We start from the raw sequence: 23986 nt of genomic DNA, 5'->3' as shown, positions 1-23986 counted from the left end.
GAACAATAGAGTTTGCAGTTAAAAGACAAGGTTTTGTACAGCTCACTGCATATAAGTATTTTAAATAATCTTCACAGCACTGACAAGTGATTCTGTCGTGAAGACACAAGTAGCAGGGAATTCTCAAAGGAAATAGAAACCATTTATTCCACAAAGACATAATTAAAAGAATATAATGAAGACCAAAAAAATCTAAGACATCTATTTCCAGGTTCTTGGAGTATCATTGGATATAGAGATATTTTAAGTGTATTTCTATAAACAGCTGACCCTTGAACAACAACATGATTAGGGGCACTGACCCTGCATGCAGTCAAAAATCCACATATAACTTATAGTCAGCCCTCCATATATGCAGTTCCTCCACAGCCATGATTCTGCAGGCTCAGATGCAACCAGTCACAGATCATGTAGTACTGTAGTAGGTACTGTTGAAAAAAATCCACATATAAGTGGATGCACTGCAGTTCAAATGTTCAAGGGTCAACTGTAATAGGTTCTTAAGAATAGAAAACACCTGGGGCGGGGAGGCCATTCTCATGCAGATATATCTGCTGCATTCTCAGTGAAGGGCCAGCTAAGTATGATTTGTGAGGCAAATCTGACCCACTATCTGTTCCGTGTATTGTCGGTGAGTTAAGAGTGTCTTTTACATTTTAATGGTTGGTTTAAAAATTAGAAGCATAATATTTAATGACAAAAATTATATGAAATTAAAATTTCAGTGTCCATAGACAAAGTTTTGTTGGAATATAGCTACAGCCATGCTCATTTGTCTATGTGTTCTCTATGGCTGCTTTCACGTTACAGCAGCAGAGATGAGTAGTTGTGACAGAGACAACAAAGTCCCCCAAACTCAGAAATATTGACCAGTTGACTCTTTACAAAAAGAGCTGGCCAACCTTGTTACAGGTCATTTATTCTGACTTAACTTCCAGTTCACTGATTCTGTCCTCAGTTGTATCTAATCTGTTGCTAAATCCTTCTACTGAATTTTTAATTTTGGTCACTGTATTTTTCAATTCTATTAGTTTTGTTTTTCCAATCTAATGTTTTGCTTTTTATAGTTCCCTATTACATCTGTATAGTTCAATATTATCTTTATTTCCTTAAATAGAGTATATCTAACTGCTTTATTTTTTTGAATATTTGAACTTTATTTTATTTTTTTTTACAGCAGGTTCTTATTAAATATCCATTTTATACATATTAGTGTATATATGTCAATCCCAATTTCGCAATTCATCACACCACCACCACCCACCCACACCACTTTCCCCCCTTGGTATCCATATGTTTGTTCTCCACATCTGTGTCTCAATTTCTGCCCTGAAAACTGGTTCATCTGTACCATTTTTCTAGGTTCCACATATATGCGTTAATATATGATATTTGTTTTTCTCTTTCTGACTTAATTCACTCTGTATGACAGTCTGTAGATCCATCCACGTCTCTACAAATGACCCAGTTTCGTTCCTTTTTATGGCTGAGTAATATTCCACTGTATGTACATACCACATCTTCTTTATCCATTTGTCTGTCAATGGGCATTTAGGTTGCTTCCACGAACTGGCTGTTGTATATAGTGCTGCAATGAACATTGGGGTGCATGTGTCTTTTTGAATTATGGTTTTCTCTGGGTATATGCCCAGTAGTGGGATTGCTGGGTCGTATGGTAGTTCTATTTTTAGGTTTTAAGGAACCTCCATGCTGTTCTCCATGGCAGCTGTATCAATTTACATTCCCACCAACAGTGCAAGAGGGTTCCCTTTTCTCCACACCCTCTTTAGCATTTGTTGTTTGTATATTTTCTGATGATGCCCATTCTAACTGGTGTGAGGTGATGCCTCATTGTAGTTTTGATTTGCATTTCTCTAATAATTAGTGATGTTCAGCAGCTTTTCATGTGCTTCTTGGCCATCTTTAGGTCTTCTTTGGAGCAATGTCTATTTAGGTCTTATGCCCATTTTTTGATTGGGTTGTTTGTCTTTTTAATATTGAGCTGCATGAGCTGTTTATATATTTTGGAGATTAATTCTTTGTCCGTTGATTCATTTGCAAATATCTTTTCCCATTCTGAGGGCTGTCTTTTCGTCTTGTTTGTAGTTTGCTTTGCAAAAGCTTTGAAGTTTCATTAGGTCCCATTTGTTTATTTTTGTTTTTATTTCCATTACTCTAGGAGGTGGATCAAAAAAGATCTTGCTGTGATTTATGTCAAAGAGTGTTCTTCCTATGTTTTCCTCTAAGAGTTTTACAGTGTCTGGTCTTACATTTAGGTCTCTAATCCATTTTGAGTTTATTTTTGTGTATGGTGTTAGGGAGTGTTCTAATTTCATTCTTTTACATGTAGCTGTCCAGTTTTCCCAGCACCACTTATTGAAGAGACTGTCTTTTCTCCATTGTATATCTTTGTCTCTGCTGTCATAGATTAGTTGACCATAGGTGCGTGGGTTTATCTCTGGGCTTTCTATCCTGTTCCATTGATCTATATTTCTGTTTTTGTGCCAGTACCATATTGTCTTGATGACTGTAGCTTTGTAGTATAGTCTGAAGTCAGGGAGTCTGACTCCTCCAGCTCTGTTTTTTTCCCTCAAGACTGCTTTGGCTTTTCAGGGTCTTTTGCATCTCCATACAAATTTTAAGACTTTTTGTTCTAGTTCTGTAAAAAATGCCATTGGTAATTTGATAGGGATTGCATTGAATCTGTAGATTGCCTTGGGTAGTAGAGTCATTTTCACAATATTGATTCTTCCAATCCAAGTACATGGTATATCTCTCCAACTGTTGGTATCATCTTTAATTTCTTTCATCAGTGTCTTATAGTTTTCTGCATACAGCTCTTTTGTCTCCCTAGGTAGGTTTATTCCTAGGTATTTTATTCTTTTTGTTGCAATGGTAAATGGGAATGTTTCCTTAATTTCTCTTTCAGATTTTTCATCATTAGTGTATAGGTATGCAACAGATTTCTGTGCATTAATTTTGCATCTGACAACTTTACCAAATTCATTGATTAGCTCTAGTAGTTTTCTGGTGGCACGTTTAGGAATCCCTACGTATAGTATCATGTCACCTGCAAACAGTGACAGTTTTACTTCTTCTTTTCCAATTTGGATTCTTTTTATTTCTTTTTCTTTTCTGATTGCCATGGCTAGGACTTCCAAAACTATGTTGAGTAATAGCAGCGAGAGTGGACATCCGTGTCTTGTTCCTGATCTTAGAGAAAATGCTTTCAGTTTTTCACCACTGAGAATGATGTTTGCTGTGGGTTTGTCTGTCGTATATGGCCTTTATTATGTTGAGGTAGGTTCCCTCTATGCCCACTTTCCAGAGAGTTTTTATCATAAGTGGGTGTTGAATTTTGTCAAAAGCTTCTTCTGCATCTATTGAGATGATCATATGGTTTTTATTCTTCAATTTGTTAATATGGTGTATCACATTGATTGATTTGCGTATATTGAAGAATCCTTGCATCCCTGGGATAAATACCACTTGATCATGGTGTATGATCCTTTTAATGTGTTGTTGGATTCTGTTTGCTAATATTTTGCTGAGGATTTTTGCGTCTATGTTCATCAGTGATATTGGTCTGTCATTTTCTTTTTTTGTAGTATCTTTGTCTGGTTTTGGTATCAGGGTGATGGTGGCCTCATAGAATGAGTTTGGGAGTGTTCCTTCCATGCAATTTTTTGGAAGAGTTTGAGAAGGATGGGTGTTAGCTCTTCTCTCAATGTTTGATCGAATTCACCTGTGAAGCCATCTGGTCCTGGACTTTTGTTTGTTGGAAGATTTTTAATCACAGTTTCAGTTTCATTACTTGTGATAGGTCTATTCATATTTTCTATTTCTCCTGGTTCAGTCTTGGAAGGTTATACCTTTCCAAGAATTTTCCATTCCTTCCAGGTTGTCCATTTTATTGGCATAGAGTTGCCTGTAGTAGTCTCTTAGGATGCTTTGTATTTCTGTGGTGTCTGTTGTAACTTCTCCTTTTTCTTTCGAATTTTATTGATTTGAGTCCTCTCCCTCTTTTTCTTGATGAGTCTGACTAATGGTTTATCAATTTTGTTTATCTTCTCAAAGAACCAGATTTTACTTTTATTGATCTTTGCTACTGTTTTCTTTGTTTCTATTTCATTTATTTCTGCTCTGATCTTTATGATTTCTTTCCTTCTACTAACTTTGGGTTCTGTTGGTTCTTCTTTCTCTAGCTGTTTTAGGTGTAAGGTTAGATTGTTTATTTGAGATTTTTCTTTTTTCTTGATGTAGGCTTGTATAGCTATAAACTTCCCTCTTAAAACTGCTCTTGCTGCATCCCGTAGGTTTTGGATCGTCATGTTTTCATCGTCATTCGTCTCTAGGTATTTTTTGATTTCCTCTTTGATTTCTTCAGTGATCTCTTGGTTATTTAGTAACATACTGTTTAGCCTTCATGTGTTTGTGTTTTTTACGTTTTTTTCCCTGTAATTGATTTCTAATCTCATAGCATTGTGGTCAGAAAAGATGCTTGATATGATTTCAATTTTCTTAAATTTATTGAGGCTTGATTTGTGACCCAAGATGTGATCTATCCTGGAGAATGTTCCGTGCGCACTTGAGAAGAAAGTGTAATCTGCTGTTTTCAGAAGGAATGTCATATAAATATCAATTAAATCTATCTGCTCTATTGTGTCATTTAAAGCTTGTGTTTCCTTATTAATTTTCTGTTTGGATGATCTGTCCATTGGTGTAAGTGAGGTGTTAAAGTCCCCCACTATTATTGTGTTACTGTCGATTTCCTCTTTTATAGCTGTTAGCAGTAGCCTTACGTATTGAGGTGCTCCTATGTTGGGTGCATATATATGTATAATTTTTATATCTTCTTCTTGGATTGATCCCTTGATCATTATGTAGTGTCCTTCCTTGTCTCTTGTAACATTCTTTATTTTAAAGTCTATTTTATCTGATATGAGTATTGCTACTCCAGCTTTCTTTTGATTTCCATTTGCATGGAATATCTTTTTCCATCCCCTCACTTTCAGTCTGTATGTGTCCTAGGTCTGAAGTGGGTCTCTTGTAGACAGCATATTGATGGGTTTTATTTTTGTATCCATTCAGCGAGCCTGTGTCTTTTGGTTGGAGCATTTAATCCTTTCATGATTAAGGTAATTATAGATATGTATGTTCCTATTACCATTTTCTTAATTGTTTTGGGTTTGTTTTTGTAGGTCCTTTTCTTCTCTTGTGTTTCCCATTTAGAGCAGTTCCTTTAGCATTTGTTGTAGAGCTGGCTTGGTGGTGCCGAAATCTCTTAGCTTTTGCTTGTTTGTAAAGCTTTTGATTTCTCCATTGAATCGGAATGAGATCCTTGCCGGGTAGAGTAATCTTTGTTGTAGGTTCTTCCCTTTTATCACTTTAAATATGTCATGCCACTCCCTTCTGGCTTGTAGAGTTTCTGCTGAGAATTCAGCTGTTAACCTTATGCGAGTTCCCTTGTATGTTATTTGTCGTTTTTCCCTTGCTGCTTTCAATAATTTTTCTTTGTCTTTAATTTTTGCCAATTTGATTACTATGCGGCTCGGCATGTTTCTCCTTGGGTTTATCCTGCCTGGGACTGTCTGCACTTCTTGGACTTGGGTGGCTATTTCCTTTCCCATGTTAGGGGAAGTTTTTGACTATAATCTCTTCAAATATTTTCTCGGGTTCTTTCTCTCTCTCTTCTCCTTCTGGGACCCCTATAATGCGATGTTGTTGCATTTAATGTTGTCCCAGAGGGCTCTTAGGCTGTCTTCATTTCTTTTCATTCTTTTCTCTTTATTCTGTTCCGCAGCGGTGAATACCACCATTTTGTCTTCCAGGTCACTTATCGGTTCTTCTGCCTCAGTTATTCTGCTATTGATTCCTTCTAGTGTAGTTTTCATTTCAGTTATTGTATTGTTCATCTTTGTTTGTTCTTTAATTCTTCTAGGTCTTTGTTAAACATTTCTTTCATATTCTCGATCTTTGCCTCTATTCCTTTTCCGAGGTCCTGGATCTTCTTCACTATCATTATTCTGTATTCTTTTTCTGGAAGGTTGCCTATCTCCACTTCATTTAGTTGTTTTTCTCGGGGTTTTATCTTGTTCCTTCATCTGGTACATAGTCCTCTGCCTTTTCATCTTGTTTATCTTTCTGTGAATGTGGTTTTTGTTCCACAGGCTGCAGAACTGTAGTTCTTGCTTCTGCTGTCTGCCCTCTGGTGGATGAGCCTAACTAAGAGGCTTGTGCAAGTTTCCTGATGGGGGGGACTGGTGGTGGGTAGAGCTGGCTGTTGCTCTGCTGGGCTGAGCTCAGTAAAACTTTAATCTGCTTGTCTGCTGATGGGTGGAGCTGGGTTCCCTCCCTTTTGGTTGTTTGGTCTGAGGCGATCCAACACTGGAGCCTACCCGGGCTCTTTGGCGGGGCTAATGGTGGACTCTGGGAAGGCTCACGCCAGAGAGTACTTCCCTGAACTTCTGCTGCCAATGTCCTTGTCCCCACGGTGAGCCAAGCCAGCCCCCGCCTCTGCAGCAGACCCTTCAACACCAGCAGGTAGGTTTGGTTCAGTCTCCTATGGGTTCACCGCTCCTTCCCCTGAGTCCTGATGTGCACACTACTTTGTGTGTGCCCTCCAAGAATGGAGTCTCCATTTCCCCCAGTGCTGTCGAAATCCTGCAATCAAATCCCACTAGCCTTCAAAGTCTAATTCTATAGGAATTCGTCCTCCCGTTGCCGGACCCCAGGTTCAGATGCCTGACGTGGGGCTCAGAACCTTCATTCCAGTGGGTGGACTTCTGTGGTATAAGTGTTCTCCAGTTTGTGAGTCACTCACCCAGCAGTTATGGGATTTGACTTTATTGTGATTGCGCCCCTCCTACCATCTCATTGTGGCTTCTCCTTTGTCTTTGGATATGGGGTATCTTTTATGGTGAGTTCCAGTGTCTCCCTGTCGATGATTGTTCAGCAGTTAGTTGTGATTCCGGTGCTCTCGCAGGAGGGAGTGAGAGCACGTCCTTCTACTCTGCCATCTTGAACCAATCTATCTAATTGCTTTATAAACTGTGTCTGGTAATTCCAAATTCAGAAGTCTTTGTGGGTACCCCTCTGTTGTCTGTTGTTCATGGTTCTCTCTAATGGAGTCTTGTTTTCTTATGTGCTTAGTAGTTTTTCCTGTGAGCTATTCATTCCCTTGAAAAGTTATCTGTGAGGAATTCATGTCTTCCTCCAGAGAGGGACTGCAATTGCTTCTGCCAGGAGCTTGGAGGCACTGCCAGTCTGGAAGACCTTGGACGGAGTTCATAGCTTGAAGTCCGTGGATCACCTGAGTGATGAAAGCCCTGGCTGTGAGTATCAAGCGTTTCTTTTTTATTGACTTACTGCCCTGATCTGCTCAGAGCTCTGGGAATGTTTCCTGCAGTCCTGATTTAGAGGTACAGGTTTAGTTCTAGTTTATCCTTAAGTTGAGTCCTTTGGGGTTCCAGTTCAATGCAGAAAGGATCAAAAGATGGAAAATGTGGAAGTTAGTAGACCTGGAGGCTAGAATGAGAAAGTCTTACACTGAATCAGAGTTTCAGAGGAGGAGTAGAGAGAGAATGGGGCAGAGGCAAAATTTAAAGAGATAATGGCTAAAAATTTTCCAGAACATATGAATTCATACACTATAGACGCTAAATTAATCCAATCAAGATAAACGAAGAGAAATTCCTACATTTGTATATTTACTCATAGAATGCTTTCTTTTATTCTTCATAAAAACCTTAGGAAATGGGTATTATTATCTACGTTTTTCATAAAGGAAAACTGTGATTCAGAGAGCCAAAATGAATTATCCAAGGTCATATAATTCTAAGCAGAAGGGGCAGAATTCAAATCCAGTTCTGTTCCAAGTTCAGGTCCTTTCCTGTACATCAGAAATAGAACACAACACAACAGAGAAAGACTTCATAAGGGGAGATCTGAATATTGCTAAGGAATTACCTCCAAAACCCAGGATCCTTAACTTGGAAACTTCTCCCTGGAAGCAGGTAAAAACCTTTCCCATGTATCTGTGCTTTGTTCTGAAGATAGCATTGGATTAGAAAAGTTTTTACAGTAAGAGGCAGGAAAGTTCTAGCTTATACCTTAAATTGTGAGTTAAATATAATGAAGCCAAGCCAGTTTCCCAGGCTAAAGACCAAGTTGACTCAAATGTTTTATGGAACTGGTCTGGTACACAAAAGAAAGCTATACAACAGCTTACTACGTACCACCCAACTGTCAGGTCAGCAGGGCAGGAGTGTCCTCTTAATTCCCCTCCTTACACTGCTGAAGACAGTTTAAATAGTATAGTTAACGTGTCCTGGATAACATGTCTTTTGTTCATCAATGCGATTCAACTTGGTAAATTACTACATCTCTTCTGTTCTGGAGGCATTTCACTTGCTTATAGCTTATGCTTGATTTGTTTTTTGCCCAGAGCACTAAATTAAGAATTTTCTAAGGAAGAAGCCTGTGGATTTCCAGCATAATCAAGCCCCATTCCCTAGATGTTAACATGTGACTGACATGTCTATACTAGCTTGGTATATAGAAGAAACTGTTCTTCCCTCATGGCTGCCTCCATGATGTATAAAAGCTGGGAGAATTACAACACCTGAACTCATAGTATGAGGCACCAGAGCCAAGAAGCCAGTTGCCAGGAAAAGGGGCTAGATGCCAGACAATTCAGTGGGAAAGCCAAATAACCCTGGGTTTGATGCCTCGTATGTAGGTGCAGCCGTCACTATCAGAAGCAGCTGTGGTCAAGGTCTCATGCAAGAGAGGAAAGAAAGAGACACAATTCTGATCTTTCACGTCTGTCTGGTACAGGACAGGGGCAGAGGTGTACAAAGATGACTAACCACAGAAAGGAGCCACAGGCAGTTCTGCAACCATTTCCTGCACATCCACCACGTGAGGGGTCCTGTGCAGGGCACGAATGCAGACTGGATAGAGCCCAATCTCCAGGAAACCCAGTCTAATGAGGGAAGCACACAGGCATCCACCTGTCATCCGTGCAGCCATGCAGCCATCCATGCAGCCATGAATTCAGTGTTTACTGAGCACCTAACAAACATATGGCAGCGCTGCCTAGGTGCTAGGGAGACCAAGAGGGCCAGGACAGGGAAGGACTCTGAAAGAATTAGATACCTATCTGAAAGCCTCCATAAGTTCACCATTTCATTTCAATCCTTACAATGACCCTGTGAGGTAGATATACTGATGTCCTCATGTTACAGGTGAAAGTGAGGTTCAGAGTGGTTAAGTGGTCCGCCCCAAATCACAAAGAAAGTAAATGGCAATCTGGGATTTGAACCAAGCATGGCCTGGTTCCGAGCCTGTGCTCTTAATAAATTAATAACTATTACACAGTTAATTATAGTATAATGAGATAATGGGTGTCAGAGGTAGAAAATTCACAGGAAGCAGAGGAAGAGACAATTAAATCTGTATAGGAAGGAGGTGGACTTTAAGTTTTCCTAGTGGACATGCAAGGAAAGGGGATTTCAGACACAGATAAAAAACATATAGAAGAGTAGAAGGGAAAGGGAGGATCGACCTGTGGGAGAGAGACAGGAGTTAAAGCATGCAGGAAGCCTGAGCACAGAAGGCTTTGCCTGCCTGGCTGCAGAGCATCTTTGAAAGGCTTTGCAATGCCTCCTGCTGTGACTCCATCATCCTCCACTCTGCAGCAGAAGCCTTTCCTCCTTGTCCTTCAAACTCCTGGCAGGAGCTCCTTCTGTAACAAGCTTCCTGTGCCAGCCAAATCTAAGGCCTTATGTTTGCACCCACAATCTCATCCTCTCCAGGCCCCTGCAGACTGTAATGTGCTCTAAGCTTCAGCTGACAGACTGAGGACAGAGGCCCCAGGGATCCACCAACAACCACAGGTGTGATGAGAGCTGGCCCTTGGAGGTTGGCCCCCAGCTCTCAGACCTCTCTACAACAGAGTCAAGGAACTGTCTCATTCTACTCACAGTTTAGAGTCCAACTTCAGGAGGAAGCCCAACCGATCATATTCTGAAAAAGAAAAACAAAGCAGAAAATGTCACTGGTGTCAAGCCACTACTGACACTAGTAGATTCCACTCCCCAACCCAGACCCAGACCACAAGGGCGGGCAACTGCTTCCAGATCCAAACACATAAGCCGCAAGTAAATTTAAGTCACCAAACTCTTGCTGAACACCTGTCTTGTGAAGGACCAGGTTCAATGCCAGGTATTTCCCAGGCCTTATAGGCCAACCACTCCTATGCTGACATATAACTGTCCTCCTGTTCAAATGTGGTACTTGAAACTGAAATTTAGCCACTAAATGGGACCCTTGGAGAAGTAAGAGTGTCAGAAGTAACCTCTGCTTCCTCTAAGCTATAAGCTCTAAGATTTATGTTGAATCAGTCATGTTAACTATGGGATAAAAATATGGTAGCAAGGGGTGCTCAAATCCATGGCAATGATCCTCTTCATGACAATCACAAAGAAGCGATAGACCTGATTTCATAAAGGACAGGAAATTTAAAATGAAATCTAAAAACAAATTGGTAATATGTTTGCAACAAATGATAAATCATTGATATTGTACTTAATTTCTCTATATCTTCCCTCATTCTAAAACAAAGTTGAAGCAGTTTTACAAAATTTTCTGAAGTACAAGATTTTTTTTTTTTTTTTTTTTGTGGTACGCGGGCCTCTCACTGTTGTGGCCTCTCCCGTTGCGGAGCACAGGCTCCGGACGCGCAGGCTCAGCAGCCGTGGCTCACGGGCCCAGCCACTCTGCGGCATGTGGGATCTTCCCGGACCAGGGCATGAACCCGTGTCCCCTGCATCGGCAGGCGGACTCTCAACCACTGCGCCACCAGGGAAGCCCTGAAGTACAAGATTTTTAAAAAGAAGAAATCTTTTTAAAAATCTTGTAGGCAAAGGGGAAATCAGCATAGGAAAAATAGTAAAAAGCAGCCAGGATAAGAATACCAAAAGTGGTTGTCCTAAGGTTTTATGTGCTTGCTGGAAGAGGATTATAGATATATCCCCAAGGTTTCTCACAGCTAAAACTAAAGGCAACGCACTGTTTTAATGGTTTACAGTGTCCATAATATAAACCAGGAGAATCCCAGCTCTTCCTTTTTTTTTTTTGATTTGCAATTTTATTTTATTTTATTTTTTTTATACAGCAGGTTCTTATTAGTTATCTATTTTATACATATTAGTGTATACATGTCAATCCCAATCTCCCAATTCATCCCACCCCCCTCCCCAACCCCCAGCTCTTCCTGATACTAAGAATTTAGGGAAGTTTCCTCTGTGTCCTCAAAAATATTTGTATAAAGAAATGACAGGAAGTGTCATAAGATTGTTTCATATAGCTTTATTCAATGATTGCAAAGTGTGTGTGTGTGTGTGTGTGTGTGTGTGTGTGTGTGTAAAGTAGCTGTGCCAAAATAAGGTGGTCTAGGAATGTAGTTAGTTGGCCTCGCTTAATCTGAGGGTAAAACCCAATACCAAGACCAAACAACTGTTTGGAAAAGGCCATGCAGCACAGCTTTCAAAGAACTCGGTCTTTAATAAACAATGAATGGCAAAAAGAGGGAAATTACACACACTGACAAGAACCTCACAGGAGCCACTCTGCAAGGCCAATTAAGGCCAGACTGCACACTTTCATAAGCAGCAGAGCTGCAGGGAGAGAATAATTCCTCTTCTTAAAACTGAAGATATAACAATTCCAACACACAACTCAACAGAAGGCGTGCTTCCTAAGAGAATATACTTGGGCAAGTGAAAGCCTTTCCTCAAAATAATTCTGGTTTTGCTCTAATTCAGATAAATGGATAACAGACTTTGCTTAACAGGAACTTATAAAAATCAATAAGGTTTCAATTTAAAAAATAAACTGAAAACAAAATTTGCCAAAAGAGTTAGTTTCAAAGTTGAATACTCTTTCAACAATCCTATCTTATCATTCCATGAAAAAGAAAACCTCATTAACTTGCCAACACCTGTTGCTTTTTCTCCAAGTGGCCATAGCCTTGGGGAAACTATCCTGTTACTCCTTCTCAGATCTGAGCTAAGACCCCCTTGGATATACAATGAATCCACATTTTGGCTGATTCCCTGCAGAGAGGCCAGAGAATATTTTCCCCTTGCTGCAAACTGAAACATCAGGGGCCAAGTAAGAACATAACGTAAGCCAGGGAAGTGGGAGAATGTAATGCCCTCCTGCAGCAAATCACACAACTTATTTTAGTTGCACTAAAAACAAATCCTGTTGAAATGTCTTTTTCTCACCACATATTTTTGTATAGTAACCATGATTATATTTATGGGTTATTTTCCAATGGCATCTTAAGTTGTCTTTTACACACACACGTACACAAACACACTAACTGCACATTAAACACATAAGAATACTTTGTATCTCTAAATAAATTATGTCTCTCCCTTCCATGGCTCTTTTGGACTATCTATTTTTTTCTCTTTTGTTAAGAAACAGGAGTACCAGGAATATTTCACTTTAGTCCTTAATTTAAGAAAAGGTAACTGCATGAGCCCAATGATGATAAATGGCAACTGACATTGGCTTCAGGTCACAGAGCCAAGAGGGAATGGAGTCCCTCCTGTCAAAGGGGGCAGCCTCCACCACCTCCAGCTAACTATGCCAGGCAGCAATGCAGTCCCAGCGTCGCCACATTTTCTGTTTTTATTTTTGCGGTACGCGGGCCTCCCACTGCTGTGGCCTCTCCCGTTGCGAAGCACAGGCTCCGGACGCGCAGGCCCCGCGGCCATGGCTCACGGGCCCAGCCGCTCCGTGGCATGTGGGATCCTCCCGGAGCGGGGCACGAACCCGCGTCCTCTGCATCGGCAGGCGGACTCTCAACCACTGCGCCACCGGGGAAGCCCCCACATCTTCTGTTTTTTTAAAGTCAGGAATCTAGATCTTAAATTCCAGAGGTTAAAATTCCTCTATTTGTAAATACTGGCACTAGATTCAAGAAAAAATGAAAGATTATGAGGATCACCCAAAGTATGTCCATGGACAGGATTCAGGCAGCAGGCTAACAGTTTGTAAACTCTGTCCTACACTGGCAGAGGGCTGGAGGCGTTTTTCTTTTGTGGCTGCATACTTAATAAATATTTGTTAACTGTTCTTATCAGGATTATTTGGTTACAGTGGTCATAAATCCAACAGGATGCTAAGATGCTAAGACAGTTTCAGCCAAGCCTCTAGGATGATAAGTTTCAGACACTGAAGTGAGGTGCTAGACTAGGATGCAGATTTTCCAAGGAAATATCTGAAAACTTGTTACATCATTCTAAAAGCTCTCCCAACATCAAATATAAAAGTAACTGGTTGTGAGACATTAAGGGAGAGAGGACTTGAAGAATTTCTTTGGAGACAGCAGTGTTATGAACTCCACCTTCCTGCAGGGGAAAAATGGGTAGTACTTGGCTCTTACTCAAGCCTGGTGAGAAAAGCTTAACATGACCCTTAAAGAATGGGGAATACAGTGGACTGCCAGGTGTCTGAATTCTACCTGAGAAACATAAAGGACACAAGATGCACTGGCTGCAAAGGATAGAGCTGCATGGCAACTGGCCTGCACTCCCAGAATTTGTTGCAGAAAATGATGCATGAATAAGCTAGTTTGGGTTGTTTTAGGTCCTTTCCTAAAGATGTATCCAGCAGGCTGAAGGGTCCTCAGCAGACAGAATCAAGAGCAGACACCAGGAGTCCCAGGAGCTACAGAAGGAGTGAGTGACAAGGCTTTGGTGAGTGCATTGCCCATATCAGGAGACCTACAGAGGAGAGGTCCCCAGATGGAGGGGTCTCCAAAATGTCTACAAGAGAACCCCACAAGGGTCAGCTTTACACACTTGCCAGTTCAGGGAGTGCTGACACTATCTTGTGTCTTCTCTGCTCATTCCCTCTCCTTTCCCCACCAACTCCAGAGAGGTCCAAAACCGCAGCCAGCAACTGGGGGACGAGTGGAAGGAGGAGGACAAGCAGGGCACATCCCCTCCCTGGGTCGGCACCGCTGGTTCTAAGCCCTGTGCAGGGAGGGGAAGTCACTGCAGCTCTGAACAAACAGAAAGCTATGACCATTGCCATAAGGCAGGACACTAATTTTGGAATTGGTGATTCAATGTGACCATGGGATTTCTATTACCTCAGAGGTACCAAAAAGTTCTCTGGACCTCCCACACTGAAAACGTCTTATGGGGACAGAGAGACACCAATGAAAGTGGCTGTGTTTATCCCCTGATGTTTCCTGCATGTTCAACATACCGGTTGCACTAACTTAGGCAAATACGGTGATTCAGCGGTTCACATAACCAAAGCATGGGAAGGGCCAGGGTGCAGAGGGCTTCAGAGATGACTGAAAGTGACTGGAATGCCAGCAGGCCTCCCTCAGTTAGCTTTACTCTCCCTGACTAGCTTTCTTCCTAAGTCAGGACACATAGCCAGTAGCAATTCGCAGGCCATATCTTCAGTTCTGCCACTGAAAAGGGCATGAGACCTGGCATCTCTGCTCCTAATGGCAAAACTCCCAGGGAAGGGCTACAAGCGCTCTAGCTTGCATCAGCTCCTCACCCACTGTCTGAATCACAGTGATCAAGAAGATGGGGTTTGTGAAAAGTTATGATTCTGACATGACACACCTGGTTAGAAGGAGCATTTACCAGAAGGAGGAATGTGTTGTCCTGAACAAATAAAAGCTTCTGGGAACAGCAAGAAGTCCTTGGAAAACTTAAAGCTAGCCCAATCTCCCAGGTATAATAGGTATACCCACTGTTAAAATGGGCCACAGACTTTTTTTCTCCTGTCCTCGTCCATTCTGCTGTGGGTTTTTTCTTCCTTGGCCAATCTCCTCTTTAAATCTTTCTCATAATGCCCTCTGGACCCCATATGCCAATCACCTGGCTTACTTCCCTCTACCTCCTAGCAGACCTGAAGCCTGAAGCCTGACTCTGCCCTGCAACACCTGGCTTTTCCTGTGGTTCTCAATAGGAGGCTGCTTTTTCTCTCAAATGCCAAGCACCTGTGCGTAGTGAGAAGTGAGTGATTATGATGTGCTGTGGTATAGTTTTCACCATTTTTCTTGTGTTTGAGATTCTGGGATCTGTGGGTTTATAGTTTTAATCAAACTTGAAAATATCTTGGCTGTTACTTCCTCAAAACTTTTTCTGCCCTCCCCTCTCTTCTGGGGGCTCCAGTTACACATGTATCAGGCTGCTTGACATCCCAGCACTCACGGACACTCTGTTCATTTGTTTCTAGTAGTTTTTAGATGGTTTCTATTGATATATCTTATAGTTCACTACTTTTTCTTCTGCAGTGTCTAATCTGTCATTTATACATTGAGTATATTTTTCTTCTCAAACACTATTTTTCATATAGATTCTTTTTTATATTTTACATGCCTTCCCTTAATATTCTCATGCTTTCTTCTACCTTCTTGAAGATATGGAATATGTTTTAACATCTTTGCCTACTAATTCTATCATTTGTGTTATCTTTACGCCTGTTTCTATCAACTGATTTTTCTCCTCATATGGGCTGTATTTTCAAGCTTTTCTGAACTACCTGGTCATTCTTTTTTTTTTTTTTTATTGAAGTATAGTTGATGTACAATATTATATACAATATAATACAATATAGTGATTCACAATTTTTAAAGGTTATACTTCATTTATAGTTATTATAAAATATTGGCTAAATTCCCTGTGCTGTACAATAATATCATTGTACCTTACTTTATACCTATAGTTTGCACCTCTTAATCCCCTACCCCTATATTGCCCTGCCCCCCTTCCCTCTTCCCTCTGGAAACTGCTAGTTTGTTCTCTATATCTGTGAGTCTGTTTCTTTTTTGTTATATTCACTAGTTTGCTGTTTTTTAGATTCCACATATAAGTGATATCATACAGTATTTGTCTTCTTCTGTCTGACTTATTTCACTTTGCATAATACCCTCCAAGTGCAACATGTTGTTGCAAATGGCAAAATTTCATTCTTTTTTGTAATTTAATTTATTGAAGTATAGTTGATTTACAATATTGTGTTAGTTTCAGGTGTATAGCACCTGAAGTTATACATATATATTCTTTTTCAGATTATTTTTTCCTTTATATATTATTACAAAATATTGAGTATAGTTTCCTGTAGGTCCTTGTTGGTTAGCTATTTTACATACAGTAGTGTGTATACATTAATCCCAAACTCCTAATTTATCCCTCCCCCTCTTTCCCCTTTGGGTTTGCTTTCTATGTCTGTGGGTCTATTTCTGTTTTGTAATATGTACATTTGTATCTTTTTTTTTTAGATTCCACATTTTGGCATTATCATATGATATTTGTCTTTCTCTGTCTGGCTTACTTCACTTAGTATGATAATCTTTAGGTCCATCCATATTGCTGCAAATGGCATTATTTCATTCTTTTTTATGGCTATGTAATATTCCATTGTATATATGTACCACATCTTTTTTTATCCATTCATCTGTCAATGGACATTTAGGTTGCTTCCATGTCTTGGCTACTGCAATGAACCTTGGGGTGCATGTATCTTTTCCAATTATAATTTTGTCCAGATATATGTCCAGGAGATCACTGGATCATACGGTAACTCTATTTTTAGTTTTTTAAGGAACCTCCATACTGTTTTCCATAGTGGCTCTATCAATTTACATTCCCACCAATAGTGTAGGGGGCTTCCCTTTTCTCCACACCTTCTCCAGCATTTACTAATTGTAGCGTTTTTGATGATAGCCATTCTTACCAATGTGAGGTGATACCTCATTGTGGTTTTGATTTGCATTTCCCTAATAATTAGTGAGGTTGAACCTCTTTTCACATGCCTGTTGACCATCTGCACTTCCTCTTTGGAAAAATGTCTATTTAGGTCTTCTGCACATTTTTTTTTAATCCAAAATGTGTTTATTGGGATGGTTTCCTCTTCATCTTGATTCCAGGGGCTTTTAGTGCTGCTTTCATCTGAAGGAGCATCCTTCTGCAAGCCTTGCTTTTCCTCCTGTAGGCTGGCAGAGGATGGTAGAGCAGCCAACACACAAAACTACTGTTTGTGATGGTTAAACATGGTGGTGATTTTATAGCATCCTGGGCATTTCACATCCATGAAATAGGAATTGGGGCTCTGCACCAGGTGTTTCTTCTTGTGTTTCCTCTTCTCCTCTTCTGGAGAGGGATGAAGGAGATCCTTTGTGAGAGGTATGTTCTCGTGGGGAGGTTGTCACCGTGGGAAAGGCTTCTGTGCATTTTTAAACAACTGGGTTGTTTATGTTGTTTTATGAGCTGTTTATATATTCTGGATATTAATTCCTTATTGGTCATATCATTTGCAAATATTTTCTCCCATTCAGTAGGTTGTCTTTTCATTTTGTTGATGGTTTCCTTTGCTGTGCAAAAGCTTTTAAGTTTTATTAGGTCCCATTTGTTTATTCTTGTTTTTATTTCCTTTGCTTTAGGAGAGGAAAGCAAATATTGAAAAAATATTGCTACAATTTATGTCAAAGAGTGTTCTGCCTACGTTTTCCTCTAGGTGTTTCATAGTATCCAGTCTTACATTTAAGTCTTTAATTCATTTTGAGTTTATTTTTGTATATGGTGTTAGAGAATGTTCTAATTTCACTCTTTTACATGTAGCTGTCCAGTTTTCCCAGCACCACTTACTTGAAGAGACTGTCTTTTCTCCATTGTATAAACTTGCCTCCTTTGTTTTAGACTAATTGACCACAAGTGCATGGGTTTATTTTTGGGCTATTCTGTTCCATTGATCTATGTGTCTGTTTTTGTGCCAGGACCATACTGTTTTGATTACTGTAGCTTTCTAGCATAGCCTGAAATCAGAGAGTGTGATTTCTCCAACTCTGTTCTTCTTTCTCAAGATTGTTTTGGCTATTCAGGGTCTTTTGTGTTTCCATACAAATTTTAAAATTATTTGTTCTAGTTCTGTGAAAAATGCCATTGGTATTTTGATAGGGATTGCACTGAATCTGTAGGTTGCCTTGGGTAGTATGGTCATTTTCATAATATTAATTCTTCCAGTTAATTCTTCCAACATGGTATATCTTTCCATCTGTTTGTGTTGTCTTCAGTTTCTTTCATCAGTGTCTTACAGTTTACCAAGCATTATTCCTAGGTATTTTATTCTTTCTGATGCGATAGTAAATGGAATTGTTTCCTTTATTTCTCTCTCTGATAGTTCATTGTTAGTGTATAGAAATGCAGCCTGGAGAGAGGGGGAAGATGGCAGAAGAGTAAGACGCAGAGATCACCTTCCTCCCCACAGATACACCAGAAATACATCTACACGAGGAACAACTCCTACAGAACACCTACTGAATGCTGGCAGAAGACCTCACACGTCCCAAAAGGCAAGAAACTCCCCACGTACCTGGGTAGGGCAAAAGAAAAAAGAATAAACAGAGACAAAAGAATAGGGACGGGATCTGCACCAGTGCGAGGGAGCTGTGAAGGAGGAAAGGTTTCCACACACTAGGAAGCCCCTTCGCGGGCAGAGACTGCAGGTGGCGGGAGCGGGGGGAAGCTTCAGAGCCACGGAGGAGAGCACAGCAACAGGGATGCGGAGGGCAAAGCGGAGAGATTCCCGCACAGAGGATCGGTGCCGACCCGCACTCACCAGCCCGAGAGGCTTGTCTGCTCACCTGCCAGGGCGGGCGGGGCTGGGAGCTGAGGCTCGGGCTTTGGTTGGAGCGCAGGGAGAGGGCTGGGGTTGGCGGCCTGAACACAGCCTGCAGGGGGTTAGTGCCCCAAGGCTAGCCGGGAGGGAGTCCGGAGAAAAGTCTGGACCTGCCGAAGAGGCAAGAGACTTTTTTTTCCCTCTTTGTTTCCTGGTGCATGAGGAGAGGGGATTAAGAGCACTGCTTAAAGGAACTCCAGAGACGGGCGCGAGCCGCGGCTAACAGCATGGACCCCAGAGACGGGCATGAGATGCTAAGGCTGCTGCTGCTGCCACCAAGAAGCCTGTGTGCAGACACAGGTCACTATCCACACCTACCCTCCCGAGAGCCTGTGCAGCCCGCCACTGCCAGGGTCCCGGGATCCAGGGACAACTTCCCCGGGAGAACGCACGGCGCGCCTCAGGTTGGTGCAACGTCCTGCCAGCCTCTGCTGCTGCAGGCTCGCCCGGCATCCGCACCCCTCCCTCCACCCGGCCTGAGTGCGCCAGAGCCCCCCAGTCAACTGCTCCTTTAACCCCGTCCTGTCTGAGCGAAGAATAGATGCCCTCCAGCGACCTACACGCAGAGGCGGGGCCAAATCCAAAGCTGAACCCCAGGAGCTGTGCGAACAGAGAAGACAAAGGGAAATCTCTCCCAGCAGCCTCAGGAGCAGCGGATTAAATCTCCACAATCAACTTGATGTACCCTGCATCTGTGGAATACCTGAATAGACAACGAATCATCCCAAATTGAGGAGGTGGACTTTGAGAGCAACATTTATTATTTTTTCCCCTTTTCCTCTTTTTGTGAGTGTCTATGTGTATTCTTCTGTGTGGGATTTTGTCTGTATAGCTTTGCTTTCACCATTTGTACTAGGGTTCTATCTGTCCGTTTTTTTTGTTTGTTACTTAAAAATTTTTTTCTTCTTATTTTAATAACTTTATTTTATTTTATCTTTCTCCTCCCTCCCACTCTCTCTCTCTCTCTCTCTCTCTTTCTTTCTACTTTTTCTCCCTTTTATTCTGAGCCGTATGGATGAAAGGCTCTTGGTGCTGCAGCCAGGAGTCAGTGCTGTGCCTCTGAGGTGGGAGAGCCAACTTCAGAACACTGGTCCACAAGAGACCTCCCAGCTACACATACTATCAAATGGCGAAAATCTTCCAGAGATCTCCATCTCAACACCAGCACCCAGCTTCACTCAACGACCAGCAAGCTACAGTGCTGGACATCCTATGCCAAACAACTAGCAAGACAGGAACACAACCCCACCCATTAGCAGAGAAGCTGTCTAACATCATAATAAGGCCACAGACACCCCAAAACACACCAACAGATGTGGACCTGCCCACTAGAGAGACAAGATCCAGCCTCATCCACCACAACACAGGCACTAGTCACCAGGAAGCCTACACAACCCACTGAACCAACCTTAGCCACTGGAGACAGACATCAAAAACAGCGGAAACTACGAACATGTAGCCTGCAAAAAGGAGACCCCAAACACAGTAAGATAAGCAAAATGAGAAGACAGAAAAACACACAGCAGATGAAGGAGCAAGATAAAAACCCACCAGACCTAACAAATGAAGAGGAAATAGGCAGTGTACCCAAAAAAGAATTCAGAATACTGATAGTAAAGATGATCCAAAATCTTGGAAACAGAATAGACAAAATGCAAGAAACATTTAACAAGGACCTAGAAGAACTAAAGATGAAACAAACAATGATGAACAACACAATAAATGAAATGAAAAATACTCTAGATGGGATCAATAGCAGAATAACTGAGGCAGAAGAACGGATAAGTGACCTGGAAGATAAAATAGTGGAAATAACTACTGCAGAGCAGAATAAAGAAAAAAGAATGAAAAGAATTGAGGACAGTCTCAGAGACCTCTGAGACAACATTAAATGCACCAACATTCGAATTATAGGGGTTCCAGAAGAAGAAGAGAAAAGAAAGGGACTGAGAAAATATTTGAAGAGATTATAGTTGAAAACTTCCTTAATATGGGAAAGGAAATAGTTAATCAAGTCCAGGAAGCACAGAGAGTCCCATACAGGATAAATCCAAGAAGAAACAAGCCAAGATACATATTAATCAAACTGTCAAAAATTAAATACAAAGAAAACATATTAAAAGCAGCAAGGAAAAACAACAAATTACACACAAGGGAATCCCCATAAGGTTAACAGCGGATCTTTCAGCAGAAACTCTTCAAGCCAGAAGGGACTGGCAGGGCATATTTAAAGTGATGAAGGAGAAAAACCTGCAACCAAGATTACTCTACCCAGCAAGGATACCATTCAGATTTGATGGAGAAATTAAAACCTTTACAGACAAGCAAAAGCTGAGAGAGTTCAGCACCACCAAACCAGCTTTACAACAAATGCTAAAGAAACTTCTCTAGACAAGAAACACAAGAGAAGGAAAAGACTTACAATAACAAACCCAAAGCAATTAAGAAAATGGGAATAGGAACATACATATTGATAATTACCTTAAATGTAAATGGATTAAATGCTCCCACCAAAAGACACAGACTGGCTGAATGGATACAAAAACAAGACCCATATATAGGCTGTCTACAAGAGACCCACTTCAGACCTAGAGACACATACAGACTGAAAGTAAGGGGATGGAAAAAGATATTCCATGCAAATGGAAACCAAAAGAAAGCTGGAGTAGCAATTCTCATATCAGACAAAATAGACTTTAAAATAAAGACTATTAGAAGAGACAAAGAAGGACACTACATAATGATCAAGGGATCGATCCAAGAAGAAGATATAACAATTGTAAACATTTATGCACCCAACATAGGAGCATCTCGAATAAACAACCTAACCTTGCACCTAAAGAAATTAGAGAAAGAAGAACAAAAAACCCCCAAAGTTAGCAGAAGAAAAGAAATCATAAAGATCAGAGCAGAAATAAATGAAAAAGAAATGAAGGAAATGATAGCAAAGATCAATAAAACTAAAAGCTGGTTCTTTAAGAAGATAAACAAAATTGATAAACCATTAGCCAGACTCATGAAGAAAAAAAAGGAGAAGATTCAAATCAATAGAATTAGAAATGAAAAAGGAGATGTAACAACTGACACTGCAGAAATACAAAATATCATGAGAGATTACTACAAGCAACTCTATGCCAATAAAATGGACAACCTGGAAGAAATGGACAAATTCTTAGAAAGGCACAACCTGCCAAGACTGAATCAGGAAGAAATAGAAAATATGAACAGACCAATCACAAGCACTGAAATGGAAACTGTGATTAAAAATCTTCCAACAAACAAAAGCCCAGGACCAGATGGCTTCACAGGCGAATTCTATCAAACATTTAGAGAAGAGCTAACACCTATCCTTCTCAAACTCTTCCAAAATATAGCAGAGGGAGGAACACTCCCAAACTCATTGTATGAGGTCACCATCACCCTGATACCAAAACTAGACAAGGAAGTCACAAAGAAAGAAAACTACAGGCCAATATCACTGATGAACATAGATGCAAAAATCCTCAACAAAATACTAGCAACCAGAATCCAACAGCACAGTAAAAGGATCATACACCATGATCAAGTGGGGTTTATTCCAGGAATGCAAGGATTCTTCAATATACGCAAATCAATGAACGTGATACACCATATTAACAAACTGAAGGAGAAAAACCATATGATCATCTCAATAGATGCAGAGAAAGCTTTTGACAAAATTCAACACCCATTTATGATAAAAACCCTGCAGAAAGTAGGCATAGAGGGAACTTTCCTCAACATAATAAAGGCCATATATGACAAACCCACAGCCAGCATCGTCCTCCATGGTGAAAAACTGAAAGCATTTCCACTAAGATCAGGAACAAGACAAGGTTGCCCACTCTCACCACTGTTATTCAACATAGTTTTGGAAGTTTTAGCCACAGCAATCAGAGAAGAAAAGGAAATAAAAGGAATCCAAATCGGAAAAGAAGAAGTAAAGCTGTCACTCTTTGCAGATGACATGATACTATACATAGAGAATCCTAAAGATGCCACCAGAAAACTACTAGAGCTGATCAATGAATTTGGTAAAGTAGCAGGATAGAAAATTAATGCACAGAAATCTCTGGCATTCCTATACACTAATGATGAAAAATCTGAAAGTGGAATCAAGAAAACACTCCCATTTACCACTGCAACAAAAAGAATAAAATATCTAGGAATTAACCTATCTAAGGAGACAAAAGACCTGTATGCAGAAAATTATAAGACACTGATGAAAGAAATTAAAGATACAAATAGATGGAGAGATATACCATGTTCTTGGATTGGAAGAATCAACATTGTGAAAATGACTCTACTACCCAAAGCAATCTACAGATTCAATGCAACCCCTATCAAACTACCATTGGAATTTTTCACAGAAGTAGAACAAGAAAATTCACAATTTGTATGGAAACACAAAAGACCCCGAATAGCCAAAGCAATCTTGAGAACGAAAAACAGAGCTGCAGGAATCAGGCTCCCTGACTTCAAACTACACTACAAAGCTACAGTAATTAAGACAGTATGGTACTGGCACAAAAACAGAAAGATAGATCAATGGAACAGGATAGAAAGCCCAGAGATAAACCCACGCACATATGATCACCTTATCTTTGATAAAGGAGGCAGGAATGTACAGTGGAGAAAGGACAGCCTCTTCAATAAGTGGTGCTGGGAAAACTGGACAGGTGCATGTAAAAGTATGAGATTAGAACACTCCCTAACACCATATACAAAAATAAGCTCAAAAGGGTTTAAAGACCTAAATGTAAGGCCAGAAACTATCAAACTCTTAGAGGAAAACATAGGCAGAACACTTTATGACATAAATCACAGCAAGATCCTTTTTGACCCTCCTCCTAGAGAAATGGAAATAAAAACAAAAATAAACAAATGGGACCTAATGGAACTTCAAAGCTTTTGCACGGCAAAGGAAACCATAAACAAGACAAAAAGACAACGCTCAGAATGGGAGAAAATATTTGCAAATGAAGCAACTGACAAAGGATTAATCTCCAAAATTTACAAGCAGCTCTTGCAGCTCAATAACAAAAAAACAAACAACCCAATCCAAAAATGGGCAGAAGACCTAAATAGACATTTCTCCAAAGAAGATATACAGATTGCCACATGAAAGAATGCTCAACATCATTAATCATTAGAGAAATGGGAATCAAAACTACAATGAGATATCATCTCACACTGGTCAGAATGACCATCATCAAAAAATCTAGAAACAATAAATGCTGGA

The 23986-nt window shown here is 40.5% G+C and overlaps 1 protein-coding gene and 1 pseudogene across 5 annotated transcripts in view; both read right to left on the bottom strand.

The window, feature by feature from the left end:
* ST3GAL3 (ST3 beta-galactoside alpha-2,3-sialyltransferase 3) overlaps positions 1-23986 on the bottom strand; it is a 241706-nt gene that overhangs the window by 89206 nt on the left and 128514 nt on the right. For all 5 annotated transcript variants that reach the window (XM_060021063.1, XM_060021089.1, XM_060021080.1 and 2 more), the window contains one exon: positions 9987-10029. In XM_060021063.1, coding sequence (XP_059877046.1) covers positions 9987-10029 — 43 coding nt within the window. The remainder of the gene's footprint in view (positions 1-9986; positions 10030-23986) is intronic.
* LOC132420215 (small ribosomal subunit protein eS27-like) lies at positions 16985-17256 on the bottom strand (annotated as a pseudogene).

This window comes from Delphinus delphis, chromosome 1, assembly GCF_949987515.2.
Source record: "Delphinus delphis chromosome 1, mDelDel1.2, whole genome shotgun sequence".
In the NCBI taxonomy this organism is placed as follows: domain Eukaryota; kingdom Metazoa; phylum Chordata; class Mammalia; order Artiodactyla; family Delphinidae; genus Delphinus; species Delphinus delphis.
The sequence above is the reverse complement of the archived record's forward strand: the minus strand, read 5'-3'. Positions and strand labels throughout refer to the sequence as shown.